The sequence below is a fragment of the Carassius auratus genome, chromosome 1 (genome assembly GCF_003368295.1).
Source record: "Carassius auratus strain Wakin chromosome 1, ASM336829v1, whole genome shotgun sequence".
Taxonomy (NCBI): domain Eukaryota; kingdom Metazoa; phylum Chordata; class Actinopteri; order Cypriniformes; family Cyprinidae; genus Carassius; species Carassius auratus.
Window position 1 is genome coordinate 18,341,402 of NC_039243.1, and position 22,005 is coordinate 18,363,406.

Consider the following 22,005-nt stretch of genomic DNA (forward strand, 5'->3'; position numbering starts at 1 on the left):
AAATACATAGCCAATCAAAATGGTCCAATCAATGGCGCATTTGTAGGTAAACAAATACAATATCCGCAGAACTTTACCAAATGTGACACATTTACACTGTATTTCCTACCCTCTCTGTGATTTACTGAAGGAGAGAAACAGTGGAGGACCAAAGGCACTCAACACTGACCCGTAATCCCTGGCTAATTAAATAATTCACTAATTGATTAATCGCTAAATCAATACAGCAGGAGATGGTTTATGGTGCTGGTATAGCTTAGGTGACCAATTGGTTGCAACCAGGAAAATGTATTTTTCATGACTATTTTTATTACCAAGCCTATAGGATTAGTGATTTGAACAAACCCTGAACACTAGCATTAAACTTTGCCACATATGGTTGGACTCTCTTAGCCAGTAATCAACCAGTAAATAACAAGCATTTCTAAAAAGCTAAATGTCCTGCCCAAAGATCCAGTTGGATCCAGTCTAAGGTGATGGTTTCACGAGGTTTCTAGCTGGACATTCATGATGGTGTTGGGGTAAAACAAAGGTAGGTTTCAATTGACCTTGATATGGTCTATAACATGACATCGTTTCAGCCTGTGTGATGATGAAAGCAGAGACTGCCGACCAATGGAGGACAGTCCCACACAGTCCCCATAAACATTGTTTCTGTATAATGAATGATCATCCAGAGAAGGCCGACTGGACTTAAAAAGGGATGGTTTGAATGGATGAAAATGCTAATTAAAGTGTAATTCATCCCACTAGAACTGTATCTCTGTCTGAAACTGGTGATGTCTAGGTGAATGTGTGTGTACAGATGCAGTTTATAGCCTCTCTGTCCCCTGTCGGTGCTTTAAGGTCATTGATGAGATTGGTTATGATGAACATTGAGTCACAACGTCACTTTTAAGCTTCACGACCAATGTGAACAATAAATTCAAGCGCCTAAACAGCCTGTAATAATTATTTCCTACCACAGCGTAGCCGTAGACCAACCAAAGGGGTTTGATCAGTTGTTGAGGTTTCAGTGCAGTCATTGACAAAACGATTTCTGTAAAGGACAGTAAAATAAACAACACTAACACATCGCATTGTTAAGGAGGAAAAGTAACCATCCTTCACAGGTTTTCAAATGCCCTCCTCAAGTCAGTATAGCAAAGATATTGTGTTCAAATTCGTCATTTTGACACCATTTAGTTTCTAGGAGTCAAAAAAGTGAAAGTAACTCTGTCAGTTGTTTTCTGGTTCTTCATGTCATTCTAGACAAACTGAAACATTGTACATTCAATGAGTGAATATTATGAAAATAAAATATATTTCTCGCTAGAAATGTAATCAAAACTTATTTTTATGCAGAAACAAAAATGAGAGAAATGTCCGCCATGTTTTTTGTTCTCACGCAGTCGGAATCTTGAAAGTCACGTGACTTAGACGAAAAACAATAGGAAAAGAATAGGCAAAAAATAAATAAATAAATAAATAAACAACCGTAGGCCTAACAGTCATAGAATTCAAGGGCCATTATTGTAACCCCTCTACGTTATGCACTTTGGACCAACGTAGTCAGGGTACGTTTATATATGAGACTGGGTTGCTGTTTTCAGACTCATTGCAAACTAAAATATCACTGGATTATTCAAATTAATGGCAAAAGGAATTTTTGGAAATGTAAACTGATATATTCTACTGACAAACTGCAGTAAAATATAGAAATGACTGGCTAAAACCCTCTTTTTATTAGTATAAATAGTAATAAAAATACTATAATAATGATTTCCTTTCTACCGAAGAAGAGTAGGATACAAGAAAAAATGTTACTTTAAAACAAAGTACAACATCATTCGTTTCTAAATCACCAAGGTATTACCAGTGTTTTGGGGCATAAACATATGAGACATTATATTTATATATTTCGAGTGTCCTACACCGGTCAACTAGAGATGACAACACAACTTGAGCAACATCTCCCCCTTGTGGTGATAACTAACCAGTTCCATCTGTTGCCGTTTCAATCACACTTTATTCATCATATTACAACAAGGAATGACATACATGTAAATGAATGCCAAGATATATGTCTCCAGTCTTATATCCTAGAAGTTTACAGGCTTGCATAATTATGAATTCCTGAACAGAAGCAAGACTTGACACGTGCAGGTTAAAATATCCTTTCAAAAACACATTAACATTCGAGTCCAAATCAATCTGCAGTAAATCTGAATATTGCGACAATTTTTCTGAAATAATCAGAAAAATTACTGCTGCTAAAAAATATAAATAAATAAAACAAACAAAAAGCAGAAACACATGTAGGTAAATTTTGTTTGTGAGATTGCTCCACACTAAAGGAGACTTATCAGACATAATAAACAAATAACTGAATGCAGCAATTATCTCTATAGACATGGATTTCTTGCTCAATTAAAATGCATACTTAAATACATTTCAAATGTTCATATTTGTACAAGTTTCCTTTAAAGAACACTCAAATACTGTAAGCAATTAAAGAAACTCATATTTACAGTCATTTGTACCACTTGAAAAGATAAAAGTGAACACATTCTTTTTACAAAGTAATGTGACTAACACGAACAAGTTTTCACAGGCATGACCTTTAGTTAAAAAATCTCTGAAACAATAAACTGAGCGTAGCATAACTAACACACTTTCACTTCGTAATAAAAGTTGAGAGCTATAGCCATACAAGTTAAAATTACTTGTACTTTAATCCACAAATTCTTCAGCCCTACTTTCAGAGTCCTTCATTAAACTTGAGCAGAACTGTTTTTTCAATGCTACAACATTCATAAGAATGATTTTAGTCAGAAATCGGTTTCACAAATGGAAGTCCACTGGCAGTAACTCAGCGTTATCTTAAGACCTTCAAAACACAAAATCCCTAATTCTCTGCCCACAAAAAAATCCTTGAATGTCTTGCTTTATCAGGAGAGCTATGTTTAAATAACCTAACTAATGTCAACTGCATTTTTAACAGCTAAAATTCTAATCAGAATCCTCTTAAATATACATTTATTTTCATTCCTTAAAATGTAAAAGCTAAGAAATGAGAAAAAAAGGTAGGCCAAATTACAATCCTAAAACAACTGGTTTGTAATGTAACTGTTGCCCTGTGAAAATACAGCAACTAGAGCTATTGCCCTCTATTGAGTGTTTAGTGTGACATTAAAGAAAATCAGAAACATGCCCAGTTCATATGTTACCCAAAAATCATAAGGTCATTGCATTGCTCAAAATAGATTTTGGTGTGAAATATGAGACACTGATTTGAAGGCTAGCGTGATCATGCTGGAGTGTGTAACCATGGGGTACTGAGCTCACTGAGGTAATACAGAGCAAATGTTTGCAAGGCTTGTGAGTCCAGTGGGTTATTTTTGTCCGAAGGAGAGAGTGCATAGTCCAAAATGTCCAGAGTCCACAGGAAAACTGACATGAAATCTCAGTGGAAGCATCATACTCTGTTGGTATCTACGTCTGTACAGTTTGAGTCCCGAAGGTTCTGGACTTGGTCAAGGACCCAGCTGATTCTGGGCCTTTCCTGAGGATTGGCCACCATAGTGGAGCTGAGGAGGGTTTGAAGACCTTGAGAATAACTGTGTTAAAGAAAGACACAGAGTAATCAGTTATACAGTATACACAATGTACTCTGGTTACCAAGATGTTAAAATGTTCTGATTTTAAAACATTACTATAGTTTTCCAAATCTCATTCCATGACTTAAACTGTTCAATAACAAGCAGTTTTCTGCTATAAAAAGACCTCCACGTGTAGCCCACATGAGACTATCATCTCCATTAACAGCTTTTAGCCTTTAAAATCTCTTTTGAGAATTCATGTTTTTAAATTTATAGTCCAAGATGTCCAAATTTGTGTGTGCAATTTGTTTATAATATATTATGTAATATTCCACATTTAAGTAAATTACACAATTTTAAAATGGAAAATAGTTTAAAATACTAGTGTATATATATATATATATATATATATATATACATACACATAATTCATAGATCATATAATTAGAATATCCTCAAAAAGTTGATTTATTTCACTAATTCCATTCAAAAAGTGAAACCTGTATGTTATATTCATTCATTACACACAGACTGATATATTTCAAATGTTTATTTCTTTTAATTTTGATGATTATAATTGACAACTAAGGAAAATCCCAAATTCAGTATCTCAGAAAATGTTAATATTAGTTAAGACCAATACAAAGAAAGGATTTTTAGAAATCTTGGCTAACTGAAAAGTATGAACATGAAAAGTATGAGCATGCACAGCACTCGATACTTAGTTGGGGCTTCTTTTGCCTGAATTACTGCAGCAATGTGGCGTGGCATGGAGTCAATCAATCTGTTGCACTGCTCAGGTGTTATGATAGCGCTGGTTGCTCTGATAGTGGCCTTCAGCTCTTCTGCATTCTTGGGTCTGGCATATCGCATCTTCCTCTTCACAATACCCCACAGAGTTTTTATGGGTTTAAGGTCAGGCGAGTTTGCTGGCCAATTAAGAACAGGGATACCATGGTCCCTAAACCAGGAAATGATAGCTTTGGCACTTTGTGCAGGTGCCAAGTCCTGTTGGAAATTGAAATCTGCATCTCCATAAAGTTTGTCAGCAGCAGGAAGCATGAAGTGCTCTAAAACTTCCTGGTATATGGCTGCATTGACCTTAGCACTGCAAACCATCACTGACTGTGGAAACTTTACACTGGACCTCAAGGAATGTGGATTGTGTGCCGCTCCTCTCTTCCTCCAGACTCTGGGACCCTGATTTCCAAAGGAAATGCAAAATGTACTCTCATCAGAGAACATAACTTTGGACCACTCAGCAGTAGTCCAGTCCTTTTTTAAGCGTGACGCTTCTGACGCTGTCTCTTTTTCAAGAGTGGCTTGACACAAGGAATGTGACAGCTGAAACCCATGTCTTGCATACGTCTGTGTGTAGTGGTTCTTGAAGCACTGACTCCAGCTGCAGTCCAGTCTTTGTGAATCTCCCCCACATTTTTTAATCGGTTTTGTTTCAAAATCCTCTCCAGGGTGCGGTTATCTCTATTGCTTGTACACTTTTTTCTACCACATCTTTTCCTTCCCTACACCTCTCTATTAATGTGCTTGGACACAGAGCTGTGAACAGCCAGCCTCTTTTGCAATGACCTTTTGTGTCTTGCTCTCCTTGTGCAAGGTGTCAATGGTCGTCTTTTGGACAACTGTCAAGTCAGCAGTCTTCCCTATGATTGTGTAGCCTACAGAACTTGACTGAGAGACCATTTAAAGGACTTTGCAGGTATTTTGAGTTAATTAGCTGATTAGAGTGTGGCACCGGAGCCCCTTTCACACTGCCATTCCGGCAAATACAGGGGTAAAGTGTTCCTGCAATTGTTCCCTGGTAGCTAGATTTTCCACTTTCACACTGCCAGTGATGACCCAGGATATGTGCGTGCTTTCACACACAACCCTTGAAGATCCTGTAACTACACGTGACATCAGCGCGTGACGTGTAATGTACGAGTCGACAACGCTAGGCACGTGATACTTTCACTGAAGCAAGCAAACGATCTCTGCATCAGAGCGGAAAGTGATGAACTAACTGATCTCTGCTTCATTACAGTTTGCACATATGTTTTCATCGCGAACGTTGATCTTCCTTCAAAACGGTGAAAGAGTTGCGCACTTCGACACGGAATTAGATCTGGCTTTTGTTCACACAGCGCTCGTCCTGGGTCGAACCCCGCAATGTTACTAGGTCCCCGACCCGGGTTCAATACGGTAATCAATCCCGGGACATGGTTGCTTTCACACAGAAGGCGACCCGGCAATGTTCCAGAAATATTGCGGGTCCGACGTGCGGTGTGAAAGGGGCTCAGGTGTCTTCAATATTGAACCTTTTCACACTATTCTAATTTTCTGAGATACTGAATTTGGGATTTTCCTTAGTTGTCAGTTATAATCATCAAATACAATTTTCACTTTTTGAATGGAATTATTGAAATAAAACTTTTTGATGATATTCTAATTATATGACCAGAACCTGTATTCATATATATATATATATGTGTGTGTGTGTGTGTGTGTGTGTGTGTGTGTGTGTGTGTGTGTGTGTGTGGGTGTGTGTGTGGGTGTGTATATATTAGGGCTTGCATAAACTAGTCGAGTTCTCGACTGATCAATTACTTCAACCACTAGTTGGAGCTGTCAGAAACAATCGACTACTTGAGCATGTATAAACCGTATTGCATGCACATTGCACAGAGTTTGGAAGTACTAGGTGAATTTTAGGATTACAATATTGCCTGGAGCTTTTACTTTCTATGACCTTATCTATGTTGCATGTAAAATTTGAATATGTAATGTAATAATTAGGAGTGTGTCTGAAGCATAACTTATTTGGAATGCATCAAAATGAATAACGGAACAAGAATAATTCTGCCTGAATATTCGGCTGAGGCTGGCACAGTCTGGTGTTTGCTAGATAACAGTTGAGCCAGGGGATCAGCACAAGATCACACACAGACCTAAATAGAGTGTGAAGTGAATGAATGTAAACTTTATGAGTGAAAAGAGTGCAAATCAAACATAGCATTGCTGTTGCCTCTCCGTGCATATCTCAGAAATCAGAGCTTGGGAAGAGTAATGACAATGATGTTTTAATAATACATCATACAGATTCTATTATTTGTATATATTTAAAAGGCAATGATTTAAACCTTAGGCTACGATATGATACAAATGAATGGATTAAGCACAGCATGCTCACCAATCAAGCAGCGTTGCTCATCTCAGTTTCTCAAAAACCAAACCATTTCTCTCTCAAGAGTAGGCTAATAATCAACTTAGAGATACATTTTCTATTTGGCCTACATGTTTGCATCTTTATCTTTTACTGGTTTGCGTGGAACACGCACAATTGTTCAGTGAATTTCACAAAAAGACTCGCTTATGTGCGGATTCAATTGATTCAGTCGAGTTCAAATGATCACTAAACATTTGTCATGACATCTCTCTGCTTGCATGATAAATATTTTCGAAATTAATTATTTAAAAATATAATTTATAATATTAAATATTTCTTGTATGATCAACAAAAAATTGGATCTGGCATTGCAAAGATCTGCTAAAACAGCTGCCACGATAAAATCCACACTCAAAACACATCTGTTTAGCTGTGCATTCCTGAATGAGCTGAATGTACTGTTTTAATTCATCATAAAACATTTTTTTTTGAACATGTCAATTCCTTGCTTTTAGTGTTGTGAATATTATTATGATTAAGGGGGGGGGGGGGGTGAAATGCTCGTTTTCACTCAATATCCTGTTAATCTTGAGTACCTATAGAGTGGTACTGCATCCTTCATTATCCAAAAAGTCTTTAGTTTTATTATATTCATAAGAGAAAGATAGTCTGTACCGATTTTTCCCGGAAAAACGCGACCGGCTGGAGGCGTGAATGAAATGTGCAATACAAATAAACTTGCCTTGCCTTTTCTCATGAGGACCACGGAGGCTAAATTTTACACAATAATGGGCCTGAAAGTTGGAGCTCACCTGCACGACTGTGGAATGGAGACTGGATTCTGGACGGCGAGAGCCACACTGTCACCCTTCTGAAATATCAAGTCATATGGTCCCTCCAGCATCATCATACAGTACAACACACAACCTAGAGACTAAGGTACAAAATACAAAGATTAAACAGCAGACATAACAGACTGCCACAGACATAATATTATGCTGACCTGAAGGAGCAAAGTTTAGAAAGGACAAAGTTTGCTAACATTAGCCATGCACAGACATAACTAAACAGACTGCGCAGCAATAAAACAACATGTCATTGGACTGTTGCAGGATTCAGTAATTCACGCTGTTTTGAGAATGAAGTGTTGAAACGTAATTGACTATTACACTTGTAAAAACATAAAAATGAGAATTACCCAAATGTCTGTTCTCTCATCAATGATACAGTGACTCTCCACATTAAAGAGCTCTGGTGCTCTGTACGAGATGGTGCACCTCTGAGCGGCCCATTCCTGATAGAGAAAGTGTATATACATGATCCTTTTAATGTTCTGATTGGCTGTAAATGTATTGATAAGTGTCGCTGGACAATTTTCTGCTCTAACCTGTATTGTCATGGCCTCCCGTGAGCCCCGAACTTCAATCCTGGCCTTGTTCATGGAGCCCAGGTCCATTAAAAAAGGGCGATCGTTCTCATCCAGTAAAACGTTGGTGGGTTTCAAGTCCCTGTTTCCAGAAATGAAGCTCATGAGTGATAATAACAACAGGAAAACATTCAGGAGGATATTCGAAAAAACATTGTACATGACCACAATTATGCATTATCCTTCAGAAATCCTTCTAATATGCTGATCATCAATTTAATGGATTCTTGCTGTATAAAAATCATTAATTTCGTAAAAAAAGTTTGAATTGTTGTAGTGTACATATTTCAGACTGAAAACAGGATATTCATCGGGAGTTATCAGTTCAGTGCCAGGATAGCTTTTGATATCTACAGGACTTTGATATAATATATTCTTTGGGTCACTTATATAGAAAGTCTCTCTAGGATTCATACAAAAGAACCCCTCTGCTTTTAATGCATCCTGTTTCATTCTGGAGCATAAGTGAATGCTTGAACCTTTTGTAATAGTTGTGTACGAGTCCCTCAGTTGTTCTCAGTAAAGAAATGAAAAGATGGATCTCAAAATCAAAGAGTCATTGCCTGAATGGGTTCAAATATGAAAAAAAAAATGTGGAAAACCAAAGAATTGGCAAGAAGTAGAGGATTTTTCTGATGAACAGTTGGCAGCTTAACTGATCAGATGTGACTTATGAGCAACCATCATACACACACACACACACACACACACACACACGCACACACATTGTTAACTGTTAAATGACCACTGTTAACAAATGGAAAGTGCTACCAATTACATTAATTACTATTAAGTAACTAGTTATTTTTACAGGTTCCATCTTCAATGCAAAACTAATGATGGATGAATACCTGTGTGCATAGCCTTTGTCATGTATTGCTTTCAGGCCTTCACTGATGCCATGCAGAATATGTAGTATGCGGCTCTCTGGCATAGAGCTTCCCTTATCCCGCAGCTTCTCAAGAACAGACCACAGACTTCCCTTCTGCACATAAAACGCTTTTAAATGGCACACTACACATTGGATTTATTAGAAGTCTGGAATGGAAAAGCAGCACATGGTCCACTTACACTGATGTATGGGAGCAACAGCCAGGCCTCACACTTTCCGCCACGCTCCATGAAGGTGTGTGCAGTCAGGCTGAGGATGTTGGGATGGTTGAAAAGGCGGTGCATCTCCACCTCAGTCTGAGCCTCTTTGCGGCCCTCGCGGTCATGGCAAAGGATTCGCTTTAGAGCGTAGAAGTGGCCATCATGTGCACCTTCTACCAGATCCACATAGCTGAAACCTCTAGAAGGTACGATGAAAATAATTATAAACAATAGAATCACAATGAAATTACTATCTATCAAGCTATTTCATCCACTTAATTTCACTTAAGCACACTCTAATTAAAAACTGTCATTCGTAAATATGAAAGAGGGACCATTTTCAAACATATTTCTTCCATATTTTTGGGCTCACACAATACCGGTCATTTTTAAAGGAACAGTTTAACAACAACAAAAAAACTAAATATTTGCTGAAAATGTACACACCCTTAGGATATCCAATATGTAGATAAGTTTCTTCATTAAAGCAGATTTAGAGAAATTTAGCATTACATCACTTGCTCACCAAAATGTCCACTGCAGTGAATGGGTGCCGTCAGAATGAGAGTCCAAACAGATGATAAAAACATCACACAATAATCCACACCACTCTTATCCATGAATTAACATCTTGTGAAGTGAAATGAAATGCTGTGAGTTTACAAGAAACAAACCCATCACTAAGACATCTAAACTTAACGTAAAAGAGCCCAAAATCCACAATAAAGCTTCCTCTAGTGGAAAGGTCCATCTTGTTAAGAACTGTTTAGGGTTGTTTTCGATTAGAAACCTGATCCTTGCATATTTTTCTCCCGATTCAGATGAGACACTATTCAGTGGAGAAAGCAATATTAAAGATATAATATTTCAGAATGTCATTATGATGGATTTGTTCCTTATAAACACACAGATTGATAAATTCATGGACTGGAGTCGTGTGGATCATTGTGATGTTTTAAATCAGCTGTTTGGACTCTCATTCTGACGGCACCCATTCATTGCAGAGGATCCATTGGTGAGCAAGTTATGTAATGCTATTTTTTTTTTTTTTTATCTGTTCTGATTAAGAAACAAACTCATTTATATCTTGGATTGCCTAAGGGTAAGTACATTTTCAGCAAACATTGACTTTTGGGTGAATTACAACTTGTAAGTAATTATAATTATTATAATTAATTATAACTTATAAGTATTTTAAGGACTAAATAGTCTAGTTGAGGAGTCTTACCCTTCTTCTAGTTTCTGGATGAAGTAATATCTCTTGTTGTCAATGGTGATGGCACTGCGCGAGCATATACACAAAGCTTGTCCCATCTTCTTTGGAGCATTGCCTATGACCGACCTTGAATGAAGGAGAGGCTCTGTAAGAGATTTAGGCTTGATTAGTTATCCTTTTTTCACATTTATTTTATGCCATATTCAGTTATTCAGTTTTTTTTTTATTATAATTCTACTCCATATTCAGAACAGCGCAATGTGTACGACTGTCACACATGAATAAAACACTAAAGCCTGTAGATAAAACTCATTATTAAATGCAAGATAATTTAGATCGACTGGGCAAGTAAACGGAATACTGCCCGTCACTCTCAGTGTCCAATTTTCCACTAAAATAAATTATTCATGGTGTAGAACAGAGTTTTCTGATTGGCTTCCTACTGTTTATTTTACTTTTATGACGTGTGCTGTTGTGGGACAGATGCTACTTACTTGTGAAACGCTTTGAGTTTAATGTGAATCTGTCACAAGAATTCATGACTCTGTCCTACTCATTGGCGCAGGGCCAGATTTACGCATAGGCATAATAGGCACATTCCTATGCTTGCTTGTCCAGGGGAATGAAGAGATATATAATATTTTTGTTTACTATGGGCAGGGCAGGACTTAGGGGGCCAGGGGCCACTGGCCTTGAGGTTATGTTTGGGCCCTATACCTACACTACAAATGCCCTCAAATAGAACATAATTTTGGAGTGACACAAAATACACAAACATATGCTTCAGTGTTTATAAATAGTGCAATTAATATGCAACGTGTAGGCTATAGTCAAAGTTTAAATGTAATATTAAATATTCATTATAATATAAGAAACATGATGTGTTCAAAGAGATCAAAACCCTGAAATAACGTTGAGGATAAAAAAAAAAGAAAAGCCAGAGATGTTTGCTTATCAGTATTATAAAAGTGTCATATGTGTCCTCTTATGTCAGGTTCTTATTTAATCAATAATTCATTCAAATAAGAAGACATGCTGGCTATTAACAATCAAATTATATCAGTATCAACAAAATTCATAGATGGCATTTTAATATAGAAATATTAAATGATTGCAATAATGAATTATTATTTTTTTGGGGAAGTTGTGGCCTAATGGTTAAAGGGTTTGACTCCTAACCCTAAAGTTGTGGGTTCGAGTCTCGGGCTGGCAATACCATGACTGAGGTGCCCTTGAGCAAGGCACCGAACCCCCAACTGCTCGCCGGGCGCCGCAGATGGCTGCCCACTGCTCCGGGTGTGTGTTTCTGAGTATGGGTCACCATATTTGGCTGTATGTCATGTCACTTTCACTTTTTTTCCACTTTCACTTTTTAAAATATGAACTATGCTATTACATACTTTAGTGTAACATTAATATAGTAATATAGAATCATCCTCTGTAAAGAAATGAGGTGTGAACATTTGAGAATTTATCATTATCTTTCTTAATGCGCGCTCTTTGGGGCTAAAGACTTAATGGACAAAGTCTGATACAAAAAATTATTTTGGTCTATATAGCTAATTTTGCTATATGACAACTGTGAGGCAGGTTAATTTTTTTTTTATAAAAAAAAAAAAAAAAAAAATATTTAAGATATGTGTGCGTGGATTAAGCAACCAGCTCCTGCCTTTGTGATGTCACAAACTACGTCCATGACTTTATACAGTTTATGGTCCAGAACTGGCCACGGCACTGCACCAATTAATGGAATGTTCTTTCCCAGTTCTCAAACTATTTTAGAACTACATTCGATTTTTAATAATTGAATGCAAGTGCTTATTCAGAATTAGCTTTGGCCAGGTGTGTGCAAGCACACAAGGAATTTGTTGTGTGTGTTTTTTTAAGGTGCTCCTGGTACATACATACATACACATCCGACATGAGAACAGAATAAAAATAAAATAAAATTAGTAAGACTTAGCAATAAATAATGTGCCTGAATCTGGAACAGTAGATTTATGTACAAATTTATGCAACTTTACTCTATATAGAACTGTATACATAAAGAGATATGCATATGTATTTACATAACACTTGAAAAAGGCAATAATTTAAGATGTAGAATTATTAGCAGAAATTAATTACAGAACACAGGTAATGATTCATATGTTAGCGGTTTAGGCTGGAGATGGCATGGTGAAAAAAAAAAAAAAAAAAAACAGTTTTTATGCCTAGATGTTCTAGTGCACAGAGATCTGTAGCGTCTGCCTGAGGGGAGAAGTGCAGACAGGTTGTGTCCGGGGTGAGAGGGGTCTGTGATGATGTGACCTGTTAAGTCCTGAAGACTGGGCAGGTGCACACCAATGATCCTTTCTGCAGTCCTAACAGTCTTCTTTAATCTGGTCAATTATATTAATAGGGAAGTTTTTTTTGCCTATGTCACGAAAAGAGGCAAATCTGGCCCTGCATAGGCAGTGCGTATGTGTAAGGCTTATTCTTCTGGTAAAACCAGTACTGATTACCAGGGCCCCAAAGGAAGAGAGGGCCCTTGAAAAGTCTGGAATATAATTTTTTTTACCTGGATATTTTCAATGGGGGGGGGGGGGGGTGTCATCAGGACTGGACCAGGATCTTGTGCAACGCCCCTGCCCCTGGCCACTGGGTCTTGGGGCAAAAATGTCAATAAATATAACAAATATAATCTATTACGTCTGTTACTAACAACGTGTAAATGAATAGAAAGTGGCGTTAAACAAAGATGTTTTCATCTGTTTTTAGAGTGCTACGCATTATAACCAATCACACACACGACTCTGCTAAGCTTAGGAATGCAATAGCCAATCAGAGGCTCTCAGATGAGTCATCGCTGAAACTCAGCAGCTGTTGGACGCTAATTCCGCAAATTCCCTCATCATAAACAAAGCGCCGATGACAGCTTTAGTGGTTATAATGATAGTTTTTTTTTTTTGAGAGTGCGAAAGACCAAAGTTATTGATAATGATGTCAACATAATTTATTTGCCGTTTGAATAGCCGTGGGAAGGAAACGTATAAGGTTTTAATCACATTTAATACAAATAATGTCCCATTAAACATATATTAGCTTAGATGACACCCATGTCTGGTTCTTGCCTAAAAAGACAGGTTTATGATGTTTATAGTTAATAGATCAGGCTGCTTTTCGCCTTACCCTGGAGTTGGTTCACCCTCCGCCTGAAGTCCTACACATCGATCGATTTCTGAATTCGGATCCGAGGTAAACGTGGCATCTTCAAGAACTGGTTTGTGTTTCGATTGTACGCACCGAGCGAGACCCATAACCTTCACATGCAGACTATAGTTCTTATCTAATTACATGATGGTGTTATCAAGACATCCGATATAGTTCTATATAATGGTTAAAGTGAGATTCGGTTCACCTTATGAGACGCTCTCTCTGTCCTCTGCTTATTTCTCGGGTTTCTTCCGTCTACAAAAAAAAAAAAAAAAAAAAAAACGTAACCGTGACGTATTCTAACGTAGGCTTTCGGTTTAACCCATTCAATGCCCGTCCCAAAGAACATCTTTGGTAAGCCAAGTGCTTGTTGCCTAAAGAAATCCTCTAATAAAATTGACGAATTGGTAGAAAAAAAAAGTTTCTCAATTTTATTGTGGCCTATAGGTTCATTATTTATAATTAAATCGAAAAAGATTGCGTGAATTAGTTAAATACCCAATCAAAATTCGGGTTATTAAATTACATTTTTGTTAATATTTGCATCCACTTGTTAAAATATTTTAATATTATATATATAAGAAAATTGCAAACGAGTCTAGGTGTAAAAACATTTATCTGATTTATTGTGGCCGAATGCTAAATTAACTTTAATGTTTTTTTTTTTTTTCATATTAATGCTCTCATGGATTTTTTCCTTCATGATTTACAGTTCAGTATTGATTTCCCCTTTTTAAACTGATAATTATAATTTATAAAAAATAATATAATTGTTAATAATTGCATAAAATGAATTTTATATTACATAACTATGAATACTGTTGTTAAATGTTAGACTATTGTTAATGTTATTTTCTCCATTACAATTATGAAGTTTAATATTCAAAAATTAAAATTTAATATTCTAAAATGTTCTCATATATTAAAAGATGACATTAACTGAAACTAATAAATTTAGTCAACATTATAGAATATAATAAATACATGTTTTTAATTGATTTCTTAAAGTTATTATAAAATGTTATCAAGAAAATATTTTTAAGTCTTTTCCGTATTGGGGAGAGTAAAAACAACGAATTGCATACACTTGACAATGTCACCAAGTTATCAAAAGAACCACATCAACAACAACATAATTAAAAGCTATATTTTATTTTGCTTTTTATTTGACAGAAAAAAAGAAAACACTTTTCCCCCTTTTAGTACTCTTCCCCTTCCTCCTCATCCTCTTGTGAATCAAGGCCCACTTCTTCGTAATCCTTCTCCAGAGCTGCCATGTCTTCTCTAGCCTCAGAGAACTCTCCCTCTTCCATGCCTTCACCCACATACCAGTGCACAAAGGCTCTCTTAGCATACATCAGGTCAAATTTGTGATCCAGACGGGCCCAGGCCTCAGCAATGGCTGTGGTGTTGCTTAGCATGCACACGGCTCTTTGCACTTTGGCCAAGTCTCCTCCAGGAACCACAGTTGGGGGCTGATAGTTGATTCCCACCTTGAAGCCAGTGGGACACCAGTCCACAAACTGGATGCTTCTTTTGGTCTTGATGGCCGCAATGGCGACGTTGACATCTTTTGGAACCACGTCTCCTCTGTACAGCAAACAGCAGGCCATGTATTTTCCATGCCGTGGATCACACTTCACCATCTGGTTGCTGGGCTCGAAACAGGAGTTGGTGATCTCGGCCACAGAGAGCTGCTCATGGTAGGCTTTTTCAGTGGAAATGACTGGAGCGTATGTGGCCAGGGGGAAGTGGATACGAGGGTAGGGCACCAAGTTGGTCTGGAACTCTGTTAGGTCGACGTTCAAAGCACCATCAAAGCGTAGAGAAGCAGTGATTGAGGAAACGATCTGGCTGATGAGCCGGTTGAGGTTGGTGTATGATGGGCGCTCAATATCCAGGTTTCTCCTGCAGATATCGTAGATGGCCTCATTGTCCACCATGAAAGCACAGTCGGAGTGCTCCAGGGTGGTATGGGTGGTCAGGATGGAGTTGTATGGCTCCACTACAGCCGTGGACACCTGGGGAGCTGGATAAATAGCAAACTCTAGCTTGGACTTCTTTCCGAAGTCAACAGAGAGACGCTCCATCAGAAGGGAGGTGAAACCTGAGCCTGTTCCGCCACCAAAACTGTGAAAGACCAGGAAACCTTGTAGCCCTGTGCATTGGTCAGACTGTGCACAAGAATGGACAAAATGTGCATCTTAGTTTTGGTTATATTGAGGGTTTTTAAATAAATGCAAAACTAATTATTGACATTACCAGTTTCCGTATGCGATCCATCACGGAGTCAATGATCTCCTTGCCAATGGTGTAATGTCCACGGGCATAGTTATTCGCCGCATCCTCTTTGCCGGAGATCATCTGCTCAGGATGAAACAGCTGACGATAAGTTCCTGTGCGGACTTCATCTGAAAGAATAACACCACAGAACCACATAAAACCAAATCCTGACCAGCGCTGTTGCTGTTGACTAAAACCAATTCAAATAATTCAGTAATTCATTAAAGCAGAAAAATGTACATACAAAAATCACATCTTATTTTTTCAGTTAAATTACTGAAAATTGTTTGTATATCATTCAAAATATTAAATACAGATCCCTAGAAAGTCACATTTATTTCTCAGAAAAAAACAACAACACACAACTAATAAATGATTATGTAAACAATTTAAAATGGGTTGCATTCAGTAAAAATGGTTCTAGAGGTCCTGAAAGCATTATAATGGTGTGCTATATATTATAAATTCAACATGCGGCATACGGTTGCAATGAGTTTACCGATTACATGTTAAAATGACAAAAACATGGCCTTAAATTAAACAACTTGATGATATTTACCAATGACCGTTGGCTCAAGGTCTACAAAGATAGCACGTGGTACATATTTGCCAGATCCAGTGTCGCTGAAGAAGGTGGTGAAGGAGTCATCATGGCCACCCACTGGTTTGTTGCTGGGCATCTGGCCGTCAGGCTGGATACCATGTTCCAGACAGTACAGCTCCCAGCAGGTGTTACCCATCTGGACACCAGCCTGGCCAATGTGGACAGAGATACACTCACGCTGGGGAGAGGAAACAGATGGTTACCAACGGAATGTTGCAGGGAATTGCATGCGTAACATTAATCATTTGTGTATGTTACTCCTAAACATAACTACCCAGCTAAAATAAAAATGTTCTAAGAACGTTCTGCTAACATTTCTTTAAATTTTTTGAATTTTTATTTCAGTATATTCTTTGCATGTTTAAAACATTCCTTATTTTGTAAAATGTTTAAAAAAAAAATTCCCCTTTTTCTTCTTTATGCAAATGTTAGTGGACCATTCCATCTGATCATTTTGCAGACATTACGGAATATTACTTTTAAAATGTTCTTGAAACATTTTGAAATAAAGCCAGCTTTGAATTTATATTATGTCATGTTAAACAAGTGTTTGTTTGGAAAGGGAGTTTCCTGAAAGACTCAACCATTATGATGTGACAATTGCCACATTCGGCAGGCAGACCTACTAACCCTCAGTCATGGCCAAGTATTGTCTCTTTTACACACACACAAAAAAAAAAACACCACTTACACAAACACTATTTTACTTGCAAGGGAGTGTGTGTGTGTGTGTGTGTGTGTGTGTGTGTGAGGAGCAAGTCTGAAGAAATGAAAAAGCATGAGGTGTCGACAACAGCCCCAACAGGTTTATATCGGAATACTGAGAGCTACACCCTAGAGTGGAATTTACAGCTTGGGTCCTAAAAGGTTTATTTGTTTTCAACATTAATAAGAAAAATTTGTTATGGAGCATTAAATTAGAATAGAATGATCTCTGAAGGGTCATGTGACACTAGAGACTGGAGTAAAGGATGCTGAAAATTCACCTGTGTGTCACAGGAATAAAATGTATTATATAAATATATTCAAAAGACAAAAGGTTATTTTATATTGTAATAACATTTAACAAAAGTCACTTTTTTTTTTTTAAATCAAATAAATGCAGCCTATGAAATTCAAAGACCCCAGAAATTTGCATGAAAGTTTAATAACAAACCAAATACACTCACTAATTATTCACCAAAACACGAATAATACAATTACAGTCTCCTAAAAACATGGTAAAATACCATATAAAACATGATATTTCTGTGCTAAAAAGGTCCAAAAAACACAGGAACACCATGTTAGACCTGGATAATATACACTCAATAAGCTATTAAAAAAAAAAAAAAAAAAAACCTGATCAGGATCCTGATTGTATATCAATTTATAAACAAATGGATAAAAAAAATAAAAAGTATTTATTTATTATTTATGTATAGTATTTATGTTATAAACTAAAAGAGTAGTGATATGAATCAATGGTTGTCATTGATAAGATTTGATAACGGAATATAGCGATTGGTCAGTTTAAAGTCCCAAAATCAAATATTCCTTTACATTTTCCATATGCGGTATGTCAAGATAGTGATTCTGTAGTTCTGCTCATGGGTTTGATTCCCAGGACTGATAAAATGCAAAATGACTAGATAAGTGTCAGCCAAATGCAAAGATGTAGTAGGTATTGCCATTATTCAATCAAAGCATTGAAGACACCAATGCAAAAATATGATCCACATGGTTGACTAAAGTGCTCTGTAATGATTCAACCCCTAAATCTGGCTATGCTCCAGAGAGGTGGCCTACATCAGCATTAGAAGAAATATCCAGACTTTGATTCTTCTCTGCATGCATGACTTATCCCCTGTATTTATTCCCCTGGGGGTGAACCCAATTTTTACCCCTCTGTCCTTTCTACATATTGGTGAGTCATTGGGAAGGGGGATGGAACAATACACAGGCAGTCCGCCTAGTTTGGGCATGGCAGTCAGGCAAGAAGTTCTTTATGAGTTGTTAAGAGGCGTGTATTCACAATAATTGTGGGCTTAATCTTTCAAAATAAAGTGTTTACGACAGTTAATAATGTCCTTAGTTTTATCATCAGTTCAAGCCCGAAAGGGGAACAGAGTGGTGTGAAAGACACAGTGATGAAGCTCTATGTGTTTGCAGAAGCCACATATGGTTAAGACAGCTGACTCCACTGTGTGACCCTGTGTGCTGGATTTGAGACTTTAGTCTTTGCAACTTTACAGATCTTCATTATGCAACAAAAGCTTGAAACACTTCAAAGAGAAAAGGAAAAGTTAATAATAATAAAAACATCATATGACCCCTTTAACAACTGTTTACTTTACTGGGTGGCAACTGACATCATGATTTGTAAAGAAGTAAAAAAAAAAAATGCTTTTAATTGGATATTAGTAGTAGATTAGCCGATTCACGTTTCAAACATTAAAATTGCAAAATAAAAAGGTTTTTAGATCATTAATCTTTAATACGTCACCAATTAAATGTTTGTCTAAAACACTGTTTTAGTTGTATACTGAGGGCCTGTAGGCACTGCATTTCACAATGTAGATTTGTTTTGAACGATCCTTGGCACACAATATTTCACACATTTAATCAAATCTTGAGATTTTAGAAGATTCATAAATTGACTAGGACCATTTTATAGTACCCCGTTTCCTGAATGACATCATATTACAATAATAAGAAAAACAATTATTGCTCAAATTAATTGTTTCTCAACTTTCTTATGCAGTAACATTTTAAATATTTCAACCAGCATGAACAGGTTATGCCTTTTTATGGATCATGGGACACAAAGACATGCTGAGGCAGAATGACGCATCAACATTCAACAAAAATCACACACCCATAACCACGCTGCTAAAGGCATAAAGCTCCTGGTATTTCCACAAGGAGTGGTTTTGCATGTTGTATAAACATTTAACCGTAGTTACTATTATTTTACACTCATGTATTTGATAGAGTCATTAAAGAGCATTTAACTTCCATGCTCGTTTTTTATATTAAATTGACTAGAATCAAAATGAAGTACATCAGACATTTGCATACATTCTTACACCACACGTGTCTACACCAGACGCGAGGCAAAATACTATCGAACCCATTACATAATCATGGATGCGGTCTAGACTGGATGCAGCGCGGTGCGACCATAAACTGTGGGTGCGGCACGACCATAGACCGTATAAACACGACAAATAACCGACAGTAAACCGTTGCATCGTTCTTTTTATGACGTTCTGAAACAAAACACGCGGTCACGTCCAATGTAAAGTTAGACTTTAGCTATTGCTAGCGATTGCTAAAGCTGTTGCGACACCTCAACTGTCGCATCCGGTTAAAACACTGGGCGTTTCTCAAGCTGCATCCGTGTTGCCAAGTCCGCATTTTCCCGCTTAACGAATACTTCAACACGGTTTTCGCGGGTTGTTTTTCATGTCAGCGGGTTGAAGAGACACCATTAACGCGACAGCTTGCTCCTGTGGTGCTAATCTTACCCACCCAAAAAAAAAAACCCTACAAATAAAAAAAAATAAAAAGGAAATACGACGTTTACCCCCTGGAACGCGATTATTAACGGAGACCATCTAAAAAGCGAAAGGGCTAGTTTTGAATAGAAATTGGGCGGGTTTTGTTGTGAAACATGGCAACCCTGTGGATGTCGCATTAACAGGCTGCATGCGTCATCAAGTCTGGTTTATTTCAGTTAACCGAGTATTACATTCGCGAGTCATGAGCACTCTACAATTTATTCTTTACTAAGAATAATGGTCGAATTTATAACTTAATATTGTAAAATAAGATCTTTATGACGCATGGAGCTTTCAAATGCGACATGCGTTTGAGGAGCGGCCATGGTGTTAGCTCAGTGGTAAGCTAACGTTACCTAATATGTAACCTACATTATAGCCCAATTTGTTTACTTGGGCGAAGAACCTGTCACAGTAGTAGTAGTAAAAATAAAATAAAATAAGGGTCTACTCACCATTTTTCTTTACAATTGGGTTTTCTGGCGGGAAAATCGTTTGAAGATCACTTGAACTCTCACTGCGTACCTGCAATGGGGTATGAGTGAGACAATCTTGCCGCTGCAATGACAGGAGTTTGACTTTATACCAACAGCAACACAGAGGAGGAGCAACGTGACACTCCTTCAAAACTCCCATTGCTCATAGGCCAATATAATTAGACTATAATATAACGAAAGACCATACAAAATAACAGCATTTCACAAAACAAAAATCAGAAAAAATATATATTGTAATTATATATTAATTTTATTAAGCTACTGTGTTCAATTTTTTTTTTCACTTTTAACGAATCAACCTTACAACGTTAAATTACTAATAAAAAAAAATGCACTGTCCTGAATAAGCTATTTCACATAACAGATGTTTACATACACCCCACAAGACAAAATAATAAATGAGTTTATAAAATATGACCCCATTCAAAAGTGTACATACCCTTGAGTCTTAATACTGTGTGCCAATTCCTGGATGACACACAACTGTTTTTATATTTTGTGATAGTGGTTCATGAGCCTCTTGTTTGTCCTGAGCAGTTGAACTGCCTGCTGTTCTTCAAAAAATAAATAAATAACTTTGTTAATGCTTTGTAAATCATGGACAACCCATTTCAAACAAATCTCACGTAAGTTAGCTCTATTCGATTTTCTGCAACAAAAGCAAATAACTGCACTTCTTCTGGACGAGTTCGAATCACGAAACGACCAGGCTTTTAAGACCTTTATTATTATTATTATTATTAATAATAATATTAAGCTTACTTCTGCCGTTACAAGTAATGAAATCAAGTATTTTTACTTTTACACATGATACCAACATCACGTAGAGAAAATTTAATGGTGATGGACATGTTTCACTTGATTGAGGAAATGACGAATCTGCTGCGGATCGTTTCACTGCTGGATTTAAGAGCAGGAAGTCACCAGATAACATGGAAACCAGACCAAACGTTGCCGAACGTTTTGTAAACGGAAACGGTGGCGCGTTGAACACCGTGTTCTGATGACGCAAGAGTCGCAACTATGACAGCTGACAAGGCCATTCTTTGTCTTCTTTTTAAATAATTTATCGGAGTCTGATGGAATCGATATAAATACGTATTTAATACTGCAAAATATGCTCGGCGTTACAGTCACTTCCCCCTGCCGTCCAGAATAAAAGAGAGCATCCCAATCGAGTGCAGGGATTGAATACATGTCTAGTAGGCTACAGGGTTGAGCGAGCGGATTTAAAACCAAACGATGCTGTGTAGGCTGATCTGGATTTTAGGGAATCGTGTTCTGGAGACGCAGCGACAGGTGGGACCCTGGGAATCTGGTATAGTAAATTTTTTTTTTTTTAAGAATTAGAATAATAATAATAATATATTTTTTAATGTCCCCCATTTTTTTTAATTTTTTTATTT

At 37.2% G+C, this 22,005-nt stretch overlaps 3 protein-coding genes across 6 annotated transcripts in view; 1 reads left to right on the forward strand and 2 right to left on the reverse strand.

Annotated features, from left to right (window-relative positions):
• Positions 1-1,992: 1,992 nt before the first annotated feature.
• Positions 1,993-13,931, reverse strand: LOC113095779 (serine/threonine-protein kinase 16-like). 3 transcript variants are annotated; one of them, XM_026261213.1, is made up of 9 exons: positions 13,879-13,928; positions 13,650-13,780; positions 10,491-10,623; positions 9,242-9,461; positions 9,022-9,155; positions 8,132-8,252; positions 7,943-8,038; positions 7,557-7,678; positions 1,993-3,599 (listed from the first exon to the last, which is right to left on the reverse strand). In XM_026261213.1, exons 3-9 carry the CDS (start codon positions 10,574-10,576, stop codon positions 3,458-3,460), a joined length of 921 nt encoding a protein of 306 aa, XP_026116998.1. In that variant the 5' UTR covers positions 10,577-10,623; positions 13,650-13,780; positions 13,879-13,928; the 3' UTR covers positions 1,993-3,457. The 3 variants fall into 3 exon arrangements, with proteins under 3 accessions (XP_026116998.1, XP_026116964.1, XP_026117080.1); XM_026261179.1 differs by adding an exon at positions 13,039-13,124 and having other exon boundaries at positions 13,650-13,926; XM_026261295.1 differs by lacking the exon at positions 13,650-13,780 and having other exon boundaries at positions 13,879-13,931.
• Positions 13,932-14,806: 875 nt separating this feature from the next.
• Positions 14,807-20,706, reverse strand: LOC113095990 (tubulin alpha chain). Its single transcript, XM_026261397.1, has 4 exons — positions 20,558-20,706; positions 16,516-16,738; positions 15,936-16,084; positions 14,807-15,847 (listed from the first exon to the last, which is right to left on the reverse strand). Exons 1-4 carry the CDS (start codon positions 20,558-20,560, stop codon positions 14,873-14,875), a joined length of 1,350 nt encoding a protein of 449 aa, XP_026117182.1. The 5' UTR covers positions 20,561-20,706; the 3' UTR covers positions 14,807-14,872.
• A 910-nt stretch (positions 20,707-21,616) lies between these two features.
• Positions 21,617-22,005, forward strand: part of LOC113096074 (NEDD4 family-interacting protein 2-like) — a 32,237-nt gene continuing 31,848 nt past the window's right edge. Inside the window, exon 1 of one of the 2 annotated variants that reach the window (XM_026261497.1) lies at positions 21,617-21,898. In XM_026261497.1, coding sequence (XP_026117282.1) covers positions 21,842-21,898 — 57 coding nt within the window. In that variant the 5' untranslated portion in view covers positions 21,617-21,841. Of the gene's footprint in view, positions 21,918-22,005 lie in introns of both variants that reach the window. The other variant, XM_026261606.1, reaches the window with a different exon arrangement.

Bases quoted from the DNA above. Each gene is read 5' to 3' on its own strand.
- LOC113095990 (XM_026261397.1), bottom strand. The intron at 16,085-16,515 runs GTAAATATCATC...TTATTCTTTCAG, and splicing joins CCTTGAGCCAACGGTCATTG to ATGAAGTCCGCACAGGAACT. The intron at 15,848-15,935 runs GTAATGTCAATA...TCTTGTGCACAG, and splicing joins TGGATCGCATACGGAAACTG to TCTGACCAATGCACAGGGCT.
- LOC113095779 (XM_026261295.1), bottom strand. From the start codon at position 10,576: ATGGGACAAGCTTTGTGTATATGCTCGCGCAGTGCCATCACCATTGAC. The intron at 9,462-10,490 runs GTAAGACTCCTC...CGTACCTTCTAG, and splicing joins ATCCAGAAACTAGAAGAAGG to AGGTTTCAGCTATGTGGATC. The intron at 7,679-7,942 runs GTAATTCTCATT...TTTGTACCTTAG, and splicing joins ATGAGAGAACAGACATTTGG to TCTCTAGGTTGTGTGTTGTA.